Below are 24660 nucleotides of genomic sequence, written 5' to 3'. Positions count from 1 at the left end.
TATTAAGAGAAAGAGGTAGAGGATGAGACAAAGTCCTTCTTGGATCCATTTGATTTCAATGAGTCCAGAATGTGCTCAACTGATTCTGAATATGTAGTTAATTAAATACAGTGGTGCCTCGCAAGACGATGTTAATTCGTTCCGCGAAAATCGCTGTCTTACAAAAACATCATCTTGCAAAACGAAAAAGCCCACTGAAATGCACTGAAAACGGTTCAATGCGTTCCAATGGGCTGAAAACTCACCGTCCAGCGAAGATCCTCCATAGGGGCGGCCATTTTCGCTGCCTGTAAAGCAGGGAATCTGTCCCTAAACACAGCAGTGAACCATTTTAATTACCCGGTGGCCATTTTGAACCCACCGATCAGCTGTTAAAAAACATCGTTTTGCGAAGAATCGGTTCCCGAAGCAGGGAACCGATCATAGCAAAGCGAAAAAACCCTTTTTAGACCATTGTTTTGCGAATCATCGTGAAGCGTTTTTGTCGTTTAACGAGGCAATCATTAAGGGAGGCACCACTGTATTGTGTCTTATTTTAAAAAGACAAACTAAAAATGTTACATCATGTAACCAGAAACATAATGATACACCTGTCCATACTTAATAAACACATTTAAATCATGTTTTTAAAGCTTTGTTCACTGTGGTACTTGTTTATATTTGAGTTTTAGTTTATTATGTACTGCTGCATATTTTTACATAATACCCCTTAAATCCAATGCTCTTAGGACACACATGACATAGAATAGCATTTCATTTTTTCTTCTTCTTTTTAGTTTTCATTTTAATATTAATTTTGATAAATACATATATTCATATAGACATTCATATATTTCTGTCTCCTTCTCCCCCACCCTCCCTGCCTTGCCCATTCCCGCAGCACAGTCATATCCAAGTTCTTATGAGGCTTTCCTAGGAAAATTATAATCATCTTCCAAGTACTGTATATTATAAAGACCAATAAGCTCTGTCTGCATTGGGGAGTCCCTTGTTATCTATTCCATTCATATAAAGAATAAAAGGATGCCATTCAATTGTGAAAGAATCCAGATGTTTTATCCCTTTAGTTTGGTGGTTAATTTTTCCTGCAATGCTATCTGCCATACTCTACAGTATCATGCTGTGATTGATACTCCCTGCATATTTTTCCACGCTTTGGCTATAGTCTGTCTTACTGCTACTAAAGATGTCCCTTTAAGGGTTTATGTAATAAGAAAGAATATACAGCCATGAGTGTTGTTTATTATTATCATTTTTTTTTAAAAAGACTCATTTTGGCACAACCCCCGAACACTCAGGAAATCCACTGGAGTCTCTAAACCTGAGATGAGCATACTGCAACACTCCAGATGACAGTGCTGAAATGCAAACACCAGCGTTCCTCACCACTGGCTCCCCCATCTATATCTTACAGAAGCCACAGCCCCAAACCACCTGGAGAGATGCATTTTCCCCACTAAATCCATTCCAGGCATGCCTTGCAGCCATGAAACACATCCAACAGACTGCATCACAAAGAAGCAGGTATGAAATGCAATGAGCTACATACCTGCAGAGAATGCAATTCCTTTAGCTCTGACATTTGGACTGAGAAGAAGCCAGTCTCTCATGACAGTCACGGGGTTTATGCACTTGCGATCTTCCTTCACTTAATGCATCCACTGGGCTGTTTCAACTCTCCTCATCTAATACCTTCGAGAAAATTGTAACCTGCCCCTTCTACCTCTCAGGAAGAGTTTCAAAGCTACTTTGCCATGTGCATCAGAGAGAGCGAGAAAGAGAGAGAGCAGGAAGTTTCCCTGATCACAGTCACTGTTTACTTTTAAACACACCTATGATGAATTCAGAAATCCAGCACCTCAACCACAAACTACACAATTACACCCATATTGCACACAAAGATTCAAAGACTGTTTGGAATAAATAAAGTAAACTGGCTTTGCTGAGTGATAGGAGAGTCCCACAGCACTCCCAGCTTAAAACCATACTGGTCTGGCGTTAAACCAAGCTAATTCAAGCAGGTCCAAACGGACGGTGCCTAATCTGGATTGGGTCCAAATCCAGGTCAGACTCCCTCTTCACCTACGTGCCAGCAACTGCCTCATAATACGTCAGCACAGAGATACTCTGGGAGCAAGCAACAAGAGGTAAAGGAAGTGCATCTTTCCCACTACGTCCTGTATGGGGCCTCCCCTTTTGGACACCTGGCAGTTGAGGGCATTGCTATCATCTGTGCGTCATAATTTACAAGACTGAAATTTACAATCATTTACAAGACATGGGCTTCACCTTTCTCCAGATGCTCTCCCCTCCTCTCCAGATCTCTCTCTCTCTCCTAAGTTTTCTGTGTTAGAAAATTCAAGAAAACCCAGGAGAGAGAGAGAGAGAGAGAGATCTGCATTAGAAAACTGACTAGAGGGCAGAACAGTACGATCTACAGGAGGGAACAGACAGCCATAAAGAATTGAAATGCTCCACCTCCCTATTTCACATTACCCCGTCTACAGTAGCTTCCATGCATGTAAGACATATCCTACCGATGTTCATGCAAACTCTATGTAACTTCCCACGGTTGATTGTGATTAACTGACAACCTATTAACTGATGGGTTGCATCTCAGTTGTGCAATCACGCATGTTAGCAAGCACACAACCAAGACACACCAGACACCTTGTTAAATTACTACATTCAGCCACAACAAACTGCACAAGTCATATACAAATACCAATATTTGGAGAGCGCTTGTAGCGCTATGGGGCGGTATATAAGTCCAATAAATAAATAAATAAATAAATAAATAAATAAATAAATAAATAAATATGAGGGTGCTAACCACTTCTGTTTGATTTTGTCTCAACAGTAGCCACTGCAGATCACACATATTCCTCTTTTTTTTTTTTTGCGCAACATTGTCTGTTATGGAATTCACCAGAAAGCGCTCTATAACTGCTGGAGACCTCAGTAGTTTAGGTCTCTGGCTACAGAACCAGAGGCTGGGAGTTCAATTCCCCACTGCGCCTCCTTGATAAGGGCTGGTCTCAATGATCCGTAGGGTCTCTTCCAGCTCTGCAGTTCTAAGATGATGATGATTTTATTTTTCTTCAACAGCTGGCCTCTAAACAATAGACTATACAGAAGGTAATCAGATTTTCAGCATCTCAAAATTACCCTGTTAACTTCTAATTATCTCTTTCTATTTTCAAATTATTGTTCAGTTCCTGAATTTATGTGTCACCTTGCTAATTCAAAATCTAGACTGTAATCTTTTTTTTTTAAATGCCAATTCAGAACATTATAGATACAGATAAATGAGTGTTAAAAGTTACCACCGCTATGAGAATACTGAATTTATAACCTCACTGTTTCTCTCGTCAACTCCTTCAGGCTGGAATAAAACTTTGGTGCAAGCACAGAAAAACAATGTGAAATTCGAGGGAAACTGCTATTAACAGTGAGAAGTAGATATATTTTTCAAGGTTGTTGGACCCAAAAGGAGAGGCATTGAAACCTTGCTGTTAATAGCATCTCTGATCAAAACTACTGTTTGCTACTGGTCCTTGTCCGCAATATATCGTTACTATATCTATCAAAGCAAGAGGTGCATTTCTTGAAAAAATGACTCCATCACATCCTGTTTAAAGGGACATCATTTCCCCTTACAGATATCCATTAAGCACATCCTGGGCATACCATGTCATGACCTCTCTGTTAAATCTGATCAGCCAGAAAGACAATGAATGGATTTAACAGCTAACATGGTCAGTAACATAGCAGCACGTAATGTGTTCATATCACCTAACCATAAGAAATGACCTCACTTCCATGAAAGAAAAGCATAGGAACTGCCTTTTTGAAGGATACTTATAACAAAATAACTTAGAACTAATCATTCAAACAAATAATGAATGGATTAGAATCATACTTTCTAACTACTATATAAACATTGCTAGGTTATCTATTCCGCACCACTTTTATCAGTTAGTTTGCATGCACTGAAAGGCCAAAACACATTAGGCATTTTATACTGGAATAAAAAGCATTATATTTTCTACATCCTGGGACTAGTTTTTCCATTTTTTCAACCTAACATAACAATGAACATTGCCAGGTTATCTAACTCTGCACTGCTTTTATCAGTTAATTTGCATGCATTGAGCCAGAAACTAAAAGCACAATCTTATTTATGTCTGGAATAGTCTACTGTTTGTATTATTATATAATGTACATTTAATTTGTTGTGTACCACCTAGACTAGCAATTTGCTAAATGGGCGGTATATAAAATTAATTAATTAATCAATCAATCAATCTGGCCAAGATGACCAAGGCCAAGTGAGTGGCTAGGAAGCCAGATGAAGGGAGGTTGAATCCCAACCTCTCTCAGATCTAAGATTAGAAATTATTCTTGCAGCAAGCCCTATTCAAGTATTATAGCATAAAAGCATAAATTACTGTGCTAGTAATGTGAGGTCTCCCATTAATTCCCACTTGCAACATTCCGCCCATCTGAATGTCCATCAGACCTCCACATGTTCTAAAAAGGCACTTTCAACTGAAAATGTGTCTCCTGATCACAGAACCACCATACAACAAGCATGTTTAACCCACCGTGCTTATGAATGCTTCTTCAGACCTTCACACTGAACCTACAAAGGTCTAAGAGACATCCAGGTTGGAAGATATTCTCATGGAAATTATATGCATTCTGCCATGGTTAGAGCCTTGGCTTCTGTCAAGCTATATTGACTGAATAGGACTCCCATTTAACTTGATATTGGGTTTAGGGTAGGAGGTTTGCATATGACATACCATATTTTTCCATGTATAAGAAGATACTTTTGTCTAAAATCTTTAGACTAAGAATTGAGGGTCAACTTATACACTGAAGTAAGCAGAGGAGAGAACTGCACTACTGCAAAATTGCCTATACCTTGCCTCTGAAAACAGGCGTCCTTCAATCACAAGACTTAGCTTGCTACAGTCACGAGACTTTTTGCTGTTGTTTAGTCATTAAGTCATGTCCGACTCTTCGTGATCCCATGGACCAGAGTATGCCAGGCCCTCCTGTCTTCCACTGCCTCCCAGAGTTGGGTCAAATTCATGTTGGTAGCTTTGATGACACTGTCCAACCATCTTGTCCTCTGTCGTCCCCTTCTCCTCCTGCCTTCACACTTTCCCAACATCAGGGTCTTTTCCAGGTAGTCTTCTCTTCTCATGAGATGGTCAAAGTCTTGGAGCCTCAGCTTCAGGATCTGTCCTTCCAGTGAGCACTTAGTGTTGATTTCTTTCAAAATGGGTTGGTTTGTTCTCTTTGCAGTCCAAGGGACTCTCAAGAGTCTCTTCCAGCACCACAATGCAAAAGCATTAATTCTTCGGCGGTCAGCCTTTACGGTCCAGCTCTCACTTTCATATATCACTACTGGAAAAACCATAGCTTTGATTATGTGGACCTTTGTCGGGAAGGAGATTTCTCTGCTTTTTAAGATGCTGTCTAGGTTTGTCACCGCTTTCCTCTCAAGAAGTAGGAGTCTTTTAATTTTGTGGCTGCTGTCACCATCTGCAGTAATCATGGAGCCCAAGAAGGTAAAATCTGTTACCCTGTCACTGAGACTTAGCCACAGTCACAAGACCTAGCCTCCTCCAATTACAAGCCTTATGTAAGCCTTATGTCAGCTGATGCTGAACAAACCAATTGGAACACACCTCGTTGGAGGTGGAGCATGTAGGCAGTGCTCATACGCAACAGGGACTGGTAATGTTAGAGCATTCTGTGCCCAAAGGTTGAATAAAGTGATGTGTTCAAAGCTGGTGGTAGGCATCCTTCAGTCTCGAGAGACTATGGTAACGTGCTGTCTTGGAACAGTGTCTAGTGTGGCTGAGGTGGCCAATACGAGAGTGACAGTCCCTTCCATACTGAAGACAACAAATACAATCTGTCCCCTACCCAGCTCCCTGATTTTGCTGTTTTCGGGACTGCCTCTTTGCCTCGGCCTGCTGAACAAGGGTCTCTTCAAATTGGGAGAGGCCATGCTGCACAGCCCACCTCCATGCTAAATGCTCAGATGTCAGAGTTTCCCATCTGTTGAGGTCCGTTTCTTTAAGTTCTTTCAGCATAATCCTTCACTCTCTCTATCACCTCTCTCAGGCTCCAAAACCATCATCTCATCTCTTGGATTTCTTTATACCAGATTACTCTGTTTAAGGTACACAGTCCTGCTTATCAAGTTTCTCTCCCGGCCAATTAAAACCATTCTTATCAACCTTCCGTTCTCCTCACTCACCCCTTCCCATCACAGACTTAGCAAACTATTGCATTTCTAACAATACACCAACCATCACACCATAGGCAAGGCATCATAGTCTTTTGTCCATTTTTACATGCAACAATGGAAGGGTCGAACAAGCTGGGGCATGACATGTGAAGTGTAGCATTTGCATTGTGTCCGCAAGCGTAAGGCGCTGCCACTGCAGTCTGTATATATTTACTTTTTCTATTTGTTATTACTTTTGATCTGTTGACTTCCAGAGAAAGGAAAGAATTCATCTGAACATCAACAATTGTACAGAAGAACCATTAAAGAATAAGGAAGACTGGTGTTGGCAATCAACTCACATATCAAGTTTCCAAAACAGAGGAACTAAGACCTTCACATTGAACAAATCAATGTAAGGCCTTACCTTCAAATGTCTGTCACTCTCCTTCTATGAGCTGAAGATCTCCACTGACAAGCTAACACCATCCTCCCATTTCCACTCAGTGTACGGCATCTCTCTCTGTGATCTCCCCCAACCCATCGCCACTTTTTCAAATATAGCAGAGGACCCAAACTACCTAACACATAGGAACTATGGACATCTAGGTGAGGATGAGCAGTTTAAGGACTGCAACTCCACACAAGGTACCACAATCAAAGGCACGGGATCACTGGACTGTAGTCAAAATTGTTCTTGTTCATTATTAGCCAATGAACTAAATATTGGAAATTTTGAACTAAGGCAAGACGAACAAGAACAGGAGTTATGGGGGTTTGCTTTTTAACCCAAGGTGACGGTCTGTTCTATAGCACTACTCTGGGAGTAAGGCACACACTTCTTCTTCTGGTAGTTCAAAATTAATGGCTGTTTCCTATCCTCCATATAAGAGCACACTGTGATTTTACTATGATATCTCAATGACAGTTTCACCCATTTAGCAAATTAATATCTCCTTTTTTCCTACCCATCCCCCTTGTCATTTTTTTCTATTCTTCCTTTTCCTTCCTCTTTTCTTCTCCCTCTTTCTTCATCTTCTTCTCTCCCTTTCCCTTTGAGGATTTCCAGGCTGGTTGCCAAGCTGAACGCAGCAGCTTGCTGCTCGCTCCCACTCTGAGGCATTTATTTTATAAATGCAGGTGGGTTTCTTGTTTCTTTTTAACCACCCTCCAGAATTGGGAGTTCTACAGAAGTGTCCAAGGAGGAAGATATTATTTTGTCTTGTCTCCCCATGCGGATTGTTATCAGCTATACTCACCTGGGAAAGAATTCGTAAGCTCAGCTGGTCCAAAACTATCGTTCTGTTGTCTATTTACTCCTCTCTTTTTTCTGAACTTTTATAAGTTGTTTCAAGGACACAGATAGCAAAAGAACAAAACTAAAATTCTTAGTTCAAACTTTCTCTACAGTGATATTTATAATTGGAAAGACTCTGCCTAAGTATCTGCTCCTTAATATCTACAACTTGGAAATACGACTATTAATCAGCTTGACGCTTCTGACTCCCGTACTGTTGTGGAGAAAATCCTGAAAAATAGTTGTCATTGCTGAAATTGTTCAGAGACTAATATTATCGGAGACGAAAAGTATGTCTAATAGATACACAAGTCTGTGAAAGATTTGATCTGTTTTTGGAAAACAATCTCAGGCAGAGGACTAATGTCCCCAGCTGCTGTGAGTACAGATAGTGATATGCACCACAGGAAAACTTTGAGATTGTTTTTAATTATTCAACCTCTGGACCTCTAGAACAGGTGTCAAACTCAAGGCCTTTGGGCTGAATCTGGCCTGCCAGACCATTTCATGTGGCCCTCTCAGTGTTGCCTGTTACTGTGCAGTATACAATATTCAGGCACTTACTCGGTCACCCATAATGCTCCACAAGGATGCTGGCAATCCGCCCAACGGGACTTCTAGTCCCAGCATTCCAAGCAGCAAAGAGTCAGAAAGTGGTAATTGAATGAGGAGGATTATATTTAATATGATAAAGAATAGATACATTTACAGTGGTGCCGCGCTTAGCGATTGCTTCAATTAACGATGTAATCGCTTAACAATTAGTTTTCCGGAGCGAACTTGCGCTCTGTTTAACCATGTTTCCTATGGGCGATTTTCACATAGCGATGTTTGGGACCTTGCTTCGCATAGCGATGACAGTTTGGGTCCCCCTGTTTCGCTTAACAACGGTTTTGACAGCCTCGTGTTGGCTGTCTTTTAAATGTTTAAAAATGTTTAAAAAAGGTTTGGAATGCTTGGAATCATAAGTGCACTTAATAAACCCTTTGTTAAACTAATGTGACTTTGTTCTGACTCTTTTTGAATTTTTTGTAATTCCCCCCCCCCATTGAAATGCATTGAATAGGTTTCAATGCATTTCAATTGGGGAACCACGTTTCGCTTAGCGATGTTTCCTATGGCGATTTTCGCTTAAAGACGGCAATCTGTTCCCATTGGAACGAATTATCCGGTTTTCAATGCATCTCTTTGGGAAAACGCGTTTCACTTAGCGATATTTTCCCATAGCAATGGTTTTTTTGGCACCAATTAAAATGGTTAAGCAAGGCATCACTGTATATAGTCTTACAGCTACAACCAGCCCTTTGAGGGCAACCATAATGTCGATGCAGCCCAAGAAGAAATGAGTTTTACACCTCTGCTTTAGAACATTGTTTTTGTTGGGAATTCATCTTGAGTTTATCTTGAAGACCTGATCTGCGGTCTAAGTGCCTGAGGAAAAGCTGGAGAATTGGAATAATCTGATCAGGACTGCATTGGGAAACCAAGACTCACTATCAATCAAGATTTTTTTAATTAGTTTTTTTTCATAAGATTTTCATTTGGATTTCTCTGCTGGATTCCATAGGGGCAGCTCACAGGAGGAATCTATGCCCACCCTCATATCCTTGGATCAACAAGGCCTCTAGTAAGATGATGAGGCATCATCCCACAATCCATTTTCCAGTATTTTCCCTTTATAAAGCCTTAGACTTTATTGCTCCAAAAGTGGGGTAAAAGCATTATAAAGTTCCAGTATGGAAACATACTGAGAGATAGAACTCATCAGGCAAATGGCTTCTTTTGGTTTGGAAGCTGTAGCCTTTAGTTCTCCACAACAGAAATATACTGAGGGGGAAATAGATGGCTACCAGCCCTAACTGGATTGGTGGGTTGGAAAAATGGCCACAGAAGTAATACAGTAGCCTGAAACAAGACCACATAAATGGTTTAAGCAAAGCATGATTTACATATTTTGAGGTTTGACGGCCCTTGACAATTCATAGCCAGGCAGCCAAACCAAGGCTTCCCCCTCTCTACCACTTTCTCTACAAACCATGGGCAGCAGTCACATGTGTCGCCTTGTAATCAGCCAGGAAGTCAACAGTAAGAAAGTGAAATCAATCCAGGCAACAGCACAAATGAGGTACAATCCACATCCAGCTAGTATGACTGATTACTGAAAAAAACAACATGGCCCAACAGACATCAGGGTCACCCCTCCAATTGAAACACTGCATGGTTTTCCTCTTCCCTCTGCAAACTAATAGGTAAAGATTCCCCTTGACATTTAGTCCAGTCGTGTCTGACTCTAGGATGTGGTGCTCATCCCCGTCTCCAAGCCATAGAGCCAGCGTTTCTCCATAGACTGTTTCCATGGTCACATGGCCAACACGACTAGACACAGAACGCCGTGACCTTCCCACTAAGGTAGTACCTATTTATCTACTCGCATTTACATGCTTTCAAACTGCTAGGTTGGCAGGATAAACTAATAGAGTGAAGTCATTTCAGTAGTTTGTACATAGAACTGGGCCGGTGGAATGAGCAAAGAACTCAGCAAAGGCTAGCTTGGCTAGTCTTCTCAATCCCAGCTGTGTTTGTGTGGTGATGGTGGTGGAGAATCTGGAGCTTTTAAAGCTTGCTTCTCCTTTAAGAGGGCCTTTTATGGACATCCAAAGTTCTTTTACAAACTGAAAGAAACTGAACCACAATCTCTGCTTGTAAAACTGGTACATCCAGAAATCAAGAGAGATCTCAAACGCCTAGATCCACCCACCCATATACAAAGGCCGTAAAGAAACATCTGTGTTTCATTAAAGTTTTCATTGTCATTCGGTCTGCACCAGGACTGAACAGCTTCACTGAGCATTGCCTCTTCCTGTGCATCTGGGCCATCTCAAGACTCTCTGGGGTTTTGCCTCTTGAAAAACTAGCCAAGATTCTGCAACTTAACATTTGCTTTTAGCTGCAGATCACGTTACACATTAAGCAGGGATGGTGACAAGTCTTTGGGTTTCTGAGTCGCAAGTCTTTGGTACCAAGTCTCGAGTCCCTATTAAAAACAAGCTTTAAAATATTTTAAAAGATACAAATGGGTGCGTTCCAAGTAGCAAGTCAAGTTTGAGTCATAGGGAGAAAAACTGAGTCGAGTTGCCAGTGTAACTTAAGTCCTGTGACTCGAGTCTCCATCTCTGATGTTAACTATGCCAAACGCTCCCTATGCAGGCTTTGTCGCTTATCCTCATAGTTCTACCATTGAACTAGAGCAGCACCTGCTATGTTGCTAAAATACTTCTGTGCAAAACTGGGACCTTCTGTCTCCAAAGAAGGGTTCAATGACTATGAAAGAGGAGTTGCCACCCACTGAAAAAAAACAAGCCCACATGAACATGATGGTCACTGTAATCTGCCCTTGGAACTTTGCTATTTCCCACTACAAGTCTTTGTGACCCTAATTTTCTATGTACGTTTGCCACTTGGCACTCCAGCCTGTCCAGGTGCATGCAGATGTGGAGTGCAAAACTGGCTTGATTCTCCGATTTCTGCAGCATCTGCTGAATATCTGGCATCTTGCAAGCTGATAGATTGCATTCAAGCATCTCTTGTCTGCTTTACATTAAAGAATAATCCCTTTAAAATTGAGATAACTAAGGACAGACTAGCTGTGGGAACTAGTAGGCAGCTGACGCTGGATAAGGCTCAGCACATCTTCTACAGAAAAGAAGGCAACTAAACATCATATCAGTTACATGAAGTCATGGAGACTGAGGACATACCATATTTTTCCGTGTATAAGATGCCCCCATGTATAAGATGCCCTCCACTTTTCTAATCCAAAATTAAGACATCTAAGTGGGGCTTAGCAAGTGTAGGGGGAAAGGGATCAAAGCGCTGCAGAATAGCTTTGATCCATGCTTTCCCCTCCACTTGTTTTTGTTCTCTCCTCCGTGTATAAGACTCCTCCGTGTATAAGACGACCCTCAGTTTTTAGTCTAAAGATTTTAGACAAAAGTATAGTCTTATACAATGAAAAATATGGTAATTGTGAAAGAACCCAAGATTGTTAGTCCATTTCCTGTACAGAATCTAGCACACAGTTTCACTATGAAAAGGAGGTGTGTTGTTCTGCTATGTATAGTTCTCACATTTTTAAATATACGGAAAACTATACAGACTGCTAAAAATGGAAGCCTAGCAGCCTTCCGGAGCTATAGGGTAGAATGGGGGAAAAGCGGGATGAGACAACATCATGCATCGAGCAAAAATGAAGTAGCTCCTGATTATGTGGAGGGACCTTGTCCAGTACAGCAAAAAGAAAAAGTACCCCGGTACCTTAAAGACAAACACCCCAATCACAGAATGAGCTTTTGTGGCTAAGTCCTACATCTTGAGAACACAGTAATACTGTTACCTGGAAAAAGAAAGTATGGTTGAAATGTATCAGCAGTTGGATTAATCTTGACATGATCCTGTGAAAAAACCACGTTTTCAGCACCTCTGATGCTGACACATCCCTTTTTCAGCACTTTTTTCCCCTTCAGCTCCTCCATCATCTCTCCATCCCCAGTATAGCCCAATGGTTCCCAATCAGAGGCACACATACAACAAATGGGACACAGAAATAGTCGTAGTGGGACTGTGGGATTCAGGGTGTCACATGGCAGGGGCGTGAGGTCTGATCCTAGCCAAACATAAGATCACATTTAGCTGCACCAACTCACCATCCCAACACAGTTCTTAGATATCAATTACCATTCACAGTTTGGGATATTCTGGCCACAGCAGAAGTCAAAGGAACAGAAGAACTATTTGGGGTGAGGGAAAATAGCGCATGAGGTGGATCCAGGCTGCATCTGTATGGGCTTCTACCAACTATCTCAGCTAGACTTTATAAATCTACTACTGAAGCAGGCTAAACATACAAACGCTTTCAGCATGCAACACAGTAGTAAGGGCATGTAGTGTGTGATACACAGAAACGTGTGGCTTCGGTCTTATCAGTTTTGCTGCAGTTGGCGCTCCTCCTGCTTACGGTTTCATTCTAGCTTGCCTACATCTCCCCCTAAGCCCAAAATATCAATTTCAGTTCTGCTTCTGTTCTGCCAAAGGGGGTGCATAATTATCTCAGGTACTTTAGAGGAAGTATGGGTGTTGGCTGAGATATTTCAATGAATCATAACAGATCATTTCATATATAATAACATCTGCCTACAGAAAAGTTATTCACCTCGAAGAACTTCAGCTGCAGGTTCAAAAGGCAAACTTGTCTTCTTTATCCACTGTTATCTTTGGATGCAATCAATCATATTAGTTTTGGCAAAATCCACCTATAAAAATGTCAAAAATCTCACATTTCACGGAAATACGTTGCATATAATACTGCTTAGGGTGTTGCAGAACGCTCATAGAATCTGATAAAAAAGTTATAGGAACTGAATTGTTTTTTCTGCAAACCTGCCAAACAGTTAAAGGATGGATAGGCAGGCAGGTTTTTCTAACATGTTCTCAACAGCTCAGCGTGGCTAATGTGGTGTGTAATACAATAAATATTTTATTCCCTAGGAATAAAACATCCTCCTCATTCAGTTGTTATTCCTCTGTGACCCTTTTGAAAATTGTTATTAAAACGTCCATATTCCATCTTTCAATAAAATATTCTCAAGCCTGCTTACTACATGCCATAACAAACAATAATTATCCAAACGAGCTACCAATTAAAACAGCATTTATCAACTACAACTTCTGGAACAGCCAGAAATCAATCTTTTAAAAACCCAATATAGATAAAACAGGTGTACCGCCCAGAGTAGACATGTTCTAGATGGGTGGTATATAAGTCTAATAAATAAAATAAAATAAAATAAATAGGGAACCTTTTGGGCCCTCCACATGTTGATGAATAGCTACAGATCATCACTTGGTATTAGCCAGGGTGGGGTGGACTGATGAAAGATGTCCAATATCTGGATGGCTGCCCGTTCCCCACACATGCACTGTTAAGATTGGGACAGCAAGAACGGTTTTAACCTGGCAATGAAAAGATATCAAATTTGGTGCCAGGACAAAATGACTGTCTTGTGCAATCATTAAAAAAGGACCTCTTTCTGATAGACATCCATCATCTCAGGAGGTGTGGACATGTGATCTTAACAACCAGGAAAATCAACACAGGCATGTAGCAATCTATATATCCAAGGACCCTTACTGGTAACCCAGTTGATATAGTGGAGCCCCTCCCCCTTAGGCTGGTGGAAGACTTAGATCCAGTAATTAGTTGGGACTGCACCCAGCATTCATGTACGTTGATCACCTGTACCTCTTTAACTGGAATCATACCACCATTGCCTTGTTTAGCTGAACAGATAAATAGTATCAAAAGATCTTCATCACAATCCACTCTTGCTATCAATCTTACCTTGAGAGCTAAAGTTTAGACTTTCTTCTTAAGAGGGGCCGTGTCTGTGTGCTAGAGTATATTTGACTTCAGAAAATGCAGATCTCATATGTTCATGCTATCTAGTGAGGCATTGACCACCAAAGGTACAAGACACAGAAGCGTAGAAGGGGATTTAGTACAAGTAGTTCTTCTGAAATCAGCTCCAAAGAAGAGAACAGCTCCAAACCAACCTCAGATGGCTGAGAAAAGCACCTACTGGGAGAACACAGTACGCATGCATCCTATATAAGGAGTGGGCCATCTGCATTTGTGTAGCAACACTAGATTTCAGGGATCATTTTCGTTATGAATATCAAAGAACCGTTCATGCACATACTACATATGGCAATAGCTGGCACACATTGAATGGATGCTAATAAGACATTGATCAGCTTAATGAGCAGCAACTATGGACACAGGTAAATATGTTAGTGGTTAAGATTTGCCACTCGTATACCAATACGAAGCCCCAATCTCTACTCTTAACCAGAATATCTCTAGAGCGTGATTCCCAATCTTGGGTCCCCAAATGTTCTTGCAGTACAACTCCCAGAAATCCAGGTCAGCACAGCTAGCAGTGAAGGCTTCTAGAAATTTTAGTTCAAGACCACCTGGGGAGTTTGGGAATCACTGATCTAGATCAAAGATTCAGAGGAAATATTCAAGTTGCCAATGATGATTCCATGAAAACTGAAGGAAACGGGACCAGCATTTTCTTCAACTTCATAAAAGGTTGTTCCGACTATTCAATTACTACAGCTGATGTGTTTGCTTTGTATCTCTCCTGTCCAAGATTCTTATCAACTATTTGCTCTAGTCTACTTTTTATGTATTTTTGTAATGTTTTGAAACTTCTTCAACCTTTTGACTTTCTATCTTTTCTTCTATCTTTAATAAAATATAAAAACTTTCCATTCAATTGTCTGGATTTTTGGCTAAGAGGGTGTGCTGTACCTACTAAAACCAGATCTTGTGATTGTTGTGGCAGTCGTTCTTTGCAGGACTAGCATGAGAATCTTAAGTGCTTAACCTTGTGGGTTTTTTTGGAACTACCTGAATGTACTGCTTAGTTGGGTCAGGCTAGAGTTTTGGGATCAAGTGGGCTGCTTAGCTTCCACCACATTAACTTTCCTGGGCTCACCCACTCCAGAATCAACAGGATAGCATAGTTACGTGGTTAGAGGGGGACTTCTTGAACCTGGTCATCTGTCACAGTAACCAATATCAGCAATTGAGATGGCATTCATAGAGAAAGAGAATGAGTGGCAGCAGGTTACACAAGCCTTATATGAATACCAGTAAGTTTCCAGCCATTGTTTGCAAGAAACAGATTATCCAGAGGATAAGGAAGTGAGAGGTATGTGTGGGGAAAACCAATGTTAACTTTGTGTGTAATCTGGTTCTTGGCCTCTATGAACAGTATATCAGTTATAGACTGACATGACCTATCAAAGAATATCCAAAAGGAACTTCATAATAATGCCAGCTAGTCACATCAGGGAAAGACATGTAGAGAAATCATTGCAGTGGTCACTTCTGAACCAGAGAAGTCTCCTCATCTGAAAATGCATTAAATTTCAAACTTTGATTGGCCTTGGCATACATAAAGTTACAGATAAACCATTAATCAAATATAATCCGATTATTTCAATGCTTGTTACATTTACATCCCACTTGTCCTCTGATGAGATCTTTCTTTCCCCCCACATTATCCTCTTATGGGATAAAGTCAGACCAACACAGAAGGACCGGCCCAAGGTCGCCCAAGGAGCGCCATCCCTCAATGGGGAGTTTAACCAGGATCCCCCAAGCCCCAGCCTAAATGCTACAAGACACTGGCTCTCCAGTTAATACAAAGAAACTAACATATTCATGCATGTTCTCATGGAAATGCAATGAACATATCAGACACCAATGATTGACCTCCTTAAAACATAGGATCTTAAACAATACTAATGGACAAAAATTAATATGGACATGACAAAATACTCCAAGGTTAAAAGGAAACAAACCAGGATTCAACACTGTGTCTGAAGCAAGCCAGATATCATAGGATCATAGAATAATGAAGTTGGAAGGGGCCTATAAGTCCATCAAGTCCAACGCCCTGTTCAATGAAGGAATACGAATCAAAGGATATCTGTCGGGTGGTTGTCTAAATTTCTCTTGAATGCCTACACTTACCACCTCTTCAATTAACTGTTTCCACTGTCTTACTGCTCTAACAGTTAGGAAGTTTTTCCCAGTATTCAACCGACATCTGGCTTCCTGTAAATTGAACACACTGCTGTGTGTCCTGCACTCTGGGTTGACTGAAAACAGATCCTGTCCCTCCTCTAAATTTCAAGTGCTTGAAAAGTACATCATATCTCCCCTAAGTCTTCTTTTCTCAAGGCTAAACATGCCCAGTTCTTTCGGTCTTTCTTCATAAGGTTTGGTTTCCAACCCCCGGATCATCCTTGTTGCCCCCCTCTGAACTTGTTCCAATTTGCCAGCATCCTCCTTGAAGTGCAGTGTCCTGAACTCAAGATGAGGCCTAACCATTATCAAATAGATAAGAACTAGTAACTCACAGGATTTGAAAACTATGCAGCCTAAAATATCATTTGCATTTTTTGTAGCCATATCATACTGTTGGTTCATATTCAACTTGTGATCTATGACCATTCAAGATCCTTCTCGCTCGTAGTATTGAGGAGCCAGGTATCTACCATCTTGTAACTGTGTGTTTGATTTCTTTTTCCTAGGTGCAGTACTTTTCACTTACTGCTGTTGAATTTCATTCTGCTGTTTTCAGTCCAGTGCTCAAGCCTATCAGGATCATTTTGAACTTCGTTTGTCTTCCAGACAGACTTACAGTCTTACATTATTATGTTGTAACACCTTCAGAACATCTACACTGTACACAAAAACACTTGTATGCGGTCATTACATGTGGATCTCGAATGAGTAACTTCTGAGTCATAGCCTGGATGTGGCTGATAGGGTTTTTGACCAACAAGTTTCTTTTGCTGTTACCGCTGATCAGCGATCAAAGATAAGAGTCTGTTTAAAGTTCAGATAACTATGGCATGGAAATGAGTTCTGCTTTAAACCCTGAGAAGCTATTGCGTTGAACTATAGTCAGACCTAAAATTGAGGAATGCTTGGCAGGAAAATGTTAAAATTGGTACAAATTACATATAATCCAACTCACTCTGGTATGGTTCCATTGTGTGCCATAAGCCCTACCTGCCTGCTTCTAGAATGCAACCCACCAGAGCCCTCCCAAATTGGAACTTTACCCCAGGCTGACAGAGGTTTTCTCTACTACAATTCTCTGGTCTGATCTAGCATTATCTTCTTGTGCTCCGTTTGGACTGCCTTCCATATGAACATGAATTAGTTTCTTTGACACAGTTTTAGGCAAGTAATAACTACTTAGTTACTATTCTCCAATTCATGGATTATAGCAACATACCGGCATAGATAACAACATTGTGTAAAGGTAACCAAACTACACAAATGGTGGATTCAAATGTTAATAAGTGATTTCACACAAACCACTTTCTTTTAAGATTCCTACCTCATTCATGGCTTAGAAAGATCAGTCTGCCACGTGCTGAGACAGTTTGATTCAAGAGCTGGAAGTCAAGCTGTGTCATTTGTCTTTGATGGCCCTTGCCTTCCTCAATTTTGACTTTGCAAAGCAACAGTTCCAGCGCTGGTATATTTCTCTAATAAGCAAACTTCAAATTAATGCTTCCCAGTGAGGAAAACAATACCAAACTGAAGAGGAAAAACAGCCACCCACAAATAAGGTATCTCTGCCATACATCAAAGGGGTCACGGACCGCATGGGAAAACTTTTGAGAAAACACAACCTATAAACAGTATTCAGACTCACCACAAAAATACAACAAATGTTACAGTCAGCAAAGGACAGAAGGGACCCCCTCACCACGGCAGGAGTATACCGGATACCTTGCAGTTGTGGCCAGGTATATATTGGAATCACAAAAGCAGGATTCACACCAGAATCAAAGAACATGAGAGACATTGCAGACTAAAACAACCAGAAAAATCAGCAGTAGCTGAACATGCCCTAAAACAAGCTGGACATGACATTCTATTTCAAAATACTGTACTGGACAACACCAGCAATCATTATGTTAGACTGCACAGGGAAGCCATTGAAATCCATAAACATCAGCAGAGCTTCAACAAAAAAAAGGAAAGTTTGAAACTGAACAAGGCCTGGCTCCCAGAACTGGAAAATACAGCCTGCAGAAGGTCAACTAACTCTACCCAGCCACAAGGACCAGGAATCATTGCACAAAAGAGACCTGCTAAAGACACCCATCAACTACAGTGACAGATGATCTCTCCCACTTATCACAACAATACATCCACAACGAAAACACGCTGATCACCCTATCTCCTGAAAAGGACAAAAGGTGTTCCCACAGCTATAAATACTCAACTATCCAACAAACAGCAACAGAGCATGGACAGAGTTCTTACTCCAGGCCTGTGAAGATGCCGACCACAGGGACTGGCGAAACGTCAGGAAGAACAACCTTCAGAACACGGCCAAAGAGCCCAAAAAAACCCACAACAACCAACCCACAGATACTTCCCATCGAAGGAAGAAGAACATTTAGGTAAAAAAACTGAACTGAGAACTAACAGCGAAATTTACACATTATGTAGAATGATGAAGAAGAAGGAGCTGGAGAGCTGATTTGATTCAGTTTTTAGGGCATCAGGCTGGGACTATGAAGTCCCCACTGAAGCAATGAACTCATGTGGTAGCCTTAGGCCAGTCATCATCTCCCAGTCAGCTTTCACTACAGGTCTCTGTGGCAATAAAGTGGGGAGAAACAGCCATGCAACCAGTCTTGACTAACAAATGGAATAATTGTAACATACCACAGAAAACAGGCATTCAATTGCATTTTTAATGCTTGCCCATATCAAGGAAGGAACTACACACTTTGTGAACTAGCACACTCCTGAGGGTTGTTTAGTGTCAGTCTCTCTTTGATTTGTTGTTGTCGTTCTGTGCCATCAAGTCGGAATCAACTTATAGCAAACCTAAACAAGCTTTCAAGGTAAGTGAGATATTTAAGGAGTGGTCATACCAGTGGTCATACCAGCTCCAGCAAGGGACGTGGTGGCGCTGCAGGCTAAACCGCAGAAGCCTGTGCTGCAGGGTCAGAAGACCAGCAGTCGTAAGATCGAATCCACACGAGAGAGTGAGCTCCCGTCGCTTCTCCCAGCTCCCGTCAACCTAGTGGTTCGAAAGCATGCAAATGCAAGTAGATAAATAGGGACCACCTCGGTGGGAAGGTAACAGCGTTCCGTGTCTAAGTCGCACTGGCCATGTGACCACGGAAGATTGTCTTCGGACAAAAACGCTGGCTCTATGGCTTGGAAACGGGGATGAGCACCACCCCTAGAGTCGAACACAACTGGACAAAAATTGTCAAGGAGAACCTTTACCATACCAGCTCCACTCCCCCAGCAAGTTTCCATAGCTGAGTGGGGATTTGAATCAGGGTCTCCCTAGTCTGTCCGTCTATCCATGACACCACACTGGGTACCCCTCTTTGGTTTCCTAGTATACAAAATATAAAATATAAATAAAAAAACCCAAAAATGGGCCGTGGATTCAGTGTGGTTTTTTGGGGGGGAGGGGATGGGACACATATTTAAAATGATTAAACACTGGAGAATATTTAAACCAGATCAAAACAGGAAAGTATACTGAACAATTAAGGAAGGAGGAAAGCAGCCTTGTTTAAAAGTGCACAGAGAAGCTTGACTAACCTTTCCAAAGATATTAACCTTTCTCAATGTCATTGTAGAAAAGAATTGGTCCAGAATATTGTTGGAAACAACAAGGCCATACCACTGCTTAATACTGGAAAGAAGACCCCACCATCAGGTCTTAGGGAAATCAGCAGGATCATATGGGATACTCCTGTAGTTAAAACACTGGATGGCTGGACCACCAGAAACCCAAACCGATATGACCAGCATGTGTTTCCAACCTGATGCATCCCCAAACCTCATGACATTATTAGAGGGAGGGAAGGGAAGGGAAGGAAAGGAAAGGAAAGGAAAGGAAAGGAAAGGAAAGGAAAGGAAAGGAAAACAAAAGGAAAACAAAAGGAAAACAAAAGGAAACAAAAAAATAAAGTAAAACATAATTTTAAAAACTCTCAAAGCACCACCATTATATTTACATCACTGCTCAAATAAATTATAGGGATTTAGTTTGGAGCTTTAATGACCATCTGACTGTATAATGCTGTTAGAGAAGAAGAGCTCTTCCATTTCAAGATTAATTGAAAGTTTGGACTCTACAAAAATGAGCAAATCAGTGATTGCATACCTGGCAGGCACTTTTAAGACTGGAGGACCGCTGAAAATCCACCATCCTTCTCAAGAATTATCTTTCAAATGCTTCTAGAATCACAACAAATCATTTATATAAGAGCTGCATTCCGATACCTTGAGAATGGTGCATAACAAGAAATGATCCATCCAAGGATGTAAGCCAGGGAGTGGTGTTTATTATTACTTACACGCCACTCTTTTAGCTAATGCTTTTGGGAGAAAGACCAAAAAAAAGGCAATTTTTAATTAATGCATAAATCAATGATCTTTTCATTGGACTGGTAGTACAATACCAGCTTTTTCAGGCAATCTGCACAGGGGTGTGGATGAGAAATCTTGCCAAGTGACCTCAAAGTGTCTGCGGCTCTACGGCTAAATGAACATTTTCAACCAACACCCAGCCCTTAGGTTTCGAAAGGCTGAATGGCATTTTCTCAACTTGAATGGAAGCAGCATCTATTCCTAGCTCTCAGACGTCAGAGGTTCCACTTGACTTCTAAGAGGCATTCCCTTCGAAAGCTACAATCATGGGATCCTAAAGGAGCCATCCTAAAGTGGCTGCCTGGGATAACATGAAATGGTTTTGTGGTGATGGTAGTGGGTCAAGTTCAAGAGACCTGAGTTCAAATCACCATTCGGCCATGAAGCTCACTGGGTGACCTTAAGCAGTCCAAATCTGTCTGATTGACCTACTCCATAATCCTGTCGAGAGGATAAAGGGAGAAGGAAGCCAAGGAAAACCATGTACGCCAGCTTGGAGGAAAGCTAGGATATAAATCTGACGAACGAAAGTATGCAATACTTTCAAGGGATTCTCGTAAAGCAGCATCTCTCTACATGTATTCTCCAGCACTGCAAGAAAACTGAGATGTTCTTGATTTTTTTAATGTCCCAGCTTATGTCTGAATGTACCTTATCTCTTAGACCATTTCAAAGTGTTCCTACCTTCCAAAGAAACTGAGAAAATGACTTTTTCAGCGATGTGAAAATTCTTGCATACAGAAGCCTACTTTGTGCCTGCTCTCTGTGAAGGTTTTTAGTACCATTGGAATGACCAGTTTTTAATTAACCCAAACAGAGATCCCCAAGGTTATGACAAAGGAGGGCCCAGATAACACACATGGTAGAACACACCGGCTTTCCAAAGACCAAGGGTTTCGCAGGCCAAAATCCAAAGTAATCTTATCTAACTGGACTCTATAGCTATCTGGTCATTAAAGCCAAAACCTATAAATCTCTATCTGAATGTGAGACAAGGAATTATTGAGAGAAACACAAAATGATTTCAAGACTGGGTGAAGCTCAGGAGACTAAGATTCAAATCCTTACTCAGCTACAAAGCTAACTGGGTGACTTTGGGCAGTGTAAATCTTTTAGACTGTTAGACCACAGGACTGTGGCAGAGATAAAGGGAGGAGAAATCTGTGGTATCGTAGGATGTGACCAGATGTGGATTTGTCGTGCAGCTTGATCTGTGCAGTAGATGGGCCAGTTTGCTCCTTTTCCCAGCGACCAAATGACAAACGATCCATTGCAAAACCGCCAATTCCTCCTCTTTGCCTATCTGCAACTTTGGGATCCTTGTCATGGGTTACTGTTTGTTTGTTTGTTTCAAGTAGAATCACTCCAGTCTGGTTCGATTCTAGCATGTGTGATTGCAGGAACTGAAGAAAAGGCTTAAGTTTGGGAAATGGAAAACTTCTTCCTGCTCCCCCATGGAGGGAGGGAGAGAAAGAAAAAGTGATTGTGGTTTGTTTGTTTTTCTTAAGCCGTAATGTAGTGCTGATGTGATATATCAATTGGGGAAAAACCTGAAAGCTTCTGCTCTCTTTTCCTCCACTGGAGAGTGGGAGGAAGTTTTCAATTTCCCATAATCCATAGGTTAAACAAAAAATGGAGGAAGAGATGGGATTTTGTTGTTGTTGCTCGGCCAAATTAGTCATAACTTCAATGATGCTAGTGGGAATTGGATGCTATTAAGACTTCAATGTATTTTGCATATTTTCTACTTCCCACCCCACCCACATAGTGGGGAAAGGGATCAACCCACTGTTTGAACTTAACAGACGGAATTCCAATTTGAGTGTGTCCATCATTCTGACATCTCCGTTTCCAAGGGGGACTGTGCTCCAAAACAGAATGACAAACAACCAGGTTAGGACAAACACACACACACACACACACACACGAGCTGAGAAACCAAATGAAGGTTACAGATATTTTCTGAGATTAACATGTTGACAACCAGATAACTTTTGAAAAAGAGCAGAGAAGTATAAAAGTATCAGGTCACAGTTTTCACCTGCCAGCCTCCACTTCCCCATAACACAGCAGGTTTTCTATTAACAACACTGACACACAGTAGAAGACAGGGAACACACACATGTGACGGTTAGATAGGGTAGAGTTTTTGTTTTTGCTTGGCATTTCATCTTTTTTAGAACAAATAATGGTAGCAGGAACTTGACCTCTAAACAAAACCAACCTTCCCTGACACTTTTTGCCTGTATATTTTGACTGATCACATTCTTCAGAAGTTACGACATACAGGCTGAGCAAGATAGTATATTCAAGTTCCCTAATCTCTTTGTCAGAGAATGATTCCAAGACAAAAACATGTGACTAAATTCAGAAGCTGACAAACATTCTAGTCTGAAATGGAGAAGAATAGGTGTCTCGATAAATCAGGACATGGAACAGTTCTCTGTGGAACTGGGAGATACAAAAATCACACCGCTACATGTGGCATGCTAACTGAATGCTGCTACTTCTGTAGGAAAAAAGTAAATATGACAGGTGGCCCACCGAAGACTGGATAGGAAAGGAAATTAAAAGGGAATGATATGATGGAGCAGCAAGACTATGGAATATTCCTGTATCCTATTTTTCCATGTCCTTTTTAGGTTCCAAAAAACATGAGCATTCAAGAACAGCAGCCTTGATATAAATCCAAATCTGGTTGATCTCTCTTCATTTTAATCTCCTGAAGCAGCCCGTGATACTTCTACCTTCACTCTGTGTCAACTTCCCCAACTGTCTCCAATTCCTGATCTTTGCATTCAAAGTTCTTGCTAGCTAGCCAGTCTGTATTCCTCAATCCTCAATGCCCTTCCTCCCTTCTTTCCTTCCTTGAGTTCCTCTTCTTGTTTAGATACTCCAACCAATTACAGTGGTGCCTCGCAAGACGATGTTAATTCGTTCCGCCAAAATCACTGTCTTACAAAAACATCGTCTTGCAAAACGAAAAAGCCCATTGAAATGCACTGAAACCGGTTCAATGCATTCCAATGGGCTGAAAACTCACGGTCCAGCGAAGATCCTCCATAGGGGCGGCCATTTTTGCTGCCTGTAAAGCGGGGAATCCGTCCTGAAAACACAGAGGGGAGCTATTTTGCACAGCGGGTGGCCATTTTAGAACCCCAATCAGCTGTTTCTAAATTGTCGTTTAGCAAAAAATCAGTTCCCGAAGCAGGGAACTGATCATCGTTAAGCGAATTTTCCCCATAGGAACATCGTTTTGCGATCCCAAAAGCAATCGCAAAAACTTCATTGTCAAGCAGTTTCGTCATTTAACGAGGCAATCGTTAAGCGAGGCACCACTGTATAGATCCTAATCAAGCATGATGAAACAACATCATACAGCTAATCATATGTAGTTTTGTGATAATATTATAAACTAAAAACCAGTGCTGAGCGACACATCTTGATCTGAATTGGGGAGTATTCTGCAGCAGAGTTGAATTTCTAGAAAAATTCTGTTTTGCTATGCAGTAGAAATAAAGATCTAGTGAGAATAGATACAAGTTTCCCCAGAATCCATCCGTTTCTCATTAATTGGCAGCTAAAATCTCAATAACTCACTCTGAGACATTTACAGCAGAAAGAATAAAAACATTTCTTTACTTACAGTTGCTTGAAGTTACAAATTTGTGCATGCCGTTTTCTTTGTTGCATGCATATTAACAACCAACTGAACAGATCAACCAACAACAGAAACAAACAATAATGGTCTCCAACAAACAAAAGAGAAGAACAGTAAGCTCACCAGAGAGGCAGGGCTCTCTCTGGATTCAGAGGCTGGAAGGAATGATTGGTTAGGGCTGAACAGACAATTCGTTGTTGTTTAGTTGTGTCCGACTCCTCATGACCCCATGGAAAAGAGCATGCCAGGCCATCCTGTCTTCCACTGCCTCGCGGAGTTGGGTCAAAGTCATGTTGGTTGCTTCGATGACACTGTCCAACCATCTCGTTCTCTGTCATCCCCTTCTCCTCTTGCCTTCACATTTTCCCAACATCAGGGGCTTTTCCAGG

The 24660-nt window shown here is 41.2% G+C and overlaps 1 protein-coding gene across 16 annotated transcripts in view; it reads right to left on the bottom strand.

Annotated features, from left to right (window-relative positions):
- The window catches only part of ST3GAL4 (ST3 beta-galactoside alpha-2,3-sialyltransferase 4), a 163034-nt gene that overhangs the window by 20182 nt on the left and 118192 nt on the right, over positions 1 to 24660 (bottom strand). Inside the window, exon 1 of one of the 16 annotated variants that reach the window (XM_020811361.3) lies at positions 1550 to 2516. The exons of the other annotated variants lie outside the window; for them this stretch is intronic. Within the exon in view, the coding sequence (XP_020667020.1) occupies positions 1550 to 1582 (33 nt within the window). The 5' untranslated portion in view covers positions 1583 to 2516. Of the gene's footprint in view, positions 1 to 1549; positions 2517 to 24660 lie in introns of those variants that run through there. 16 annotated transcript variants of the gene reach the window in all.

Source organism: Pogona vitticeps, chromosome 8 (assembly GCF_051106095.1).
Source record: "Pogona vitticeps strain Pit_001003342236 chromosome 8, PviZW2.1, whole genome shotgun sequence".
Classification (NCBI taxonomy): domain Eukaryota; kingdom Metazoa; phylum Chordata; class Lepidosauria; order Squamata; family Agamidae; genus Pogona; species Pogona vitticeps.
Note: the sequence above shows the minus strand (reverse complement) of the source record. Positions and strands in the feature narration are given on the sequence as shown.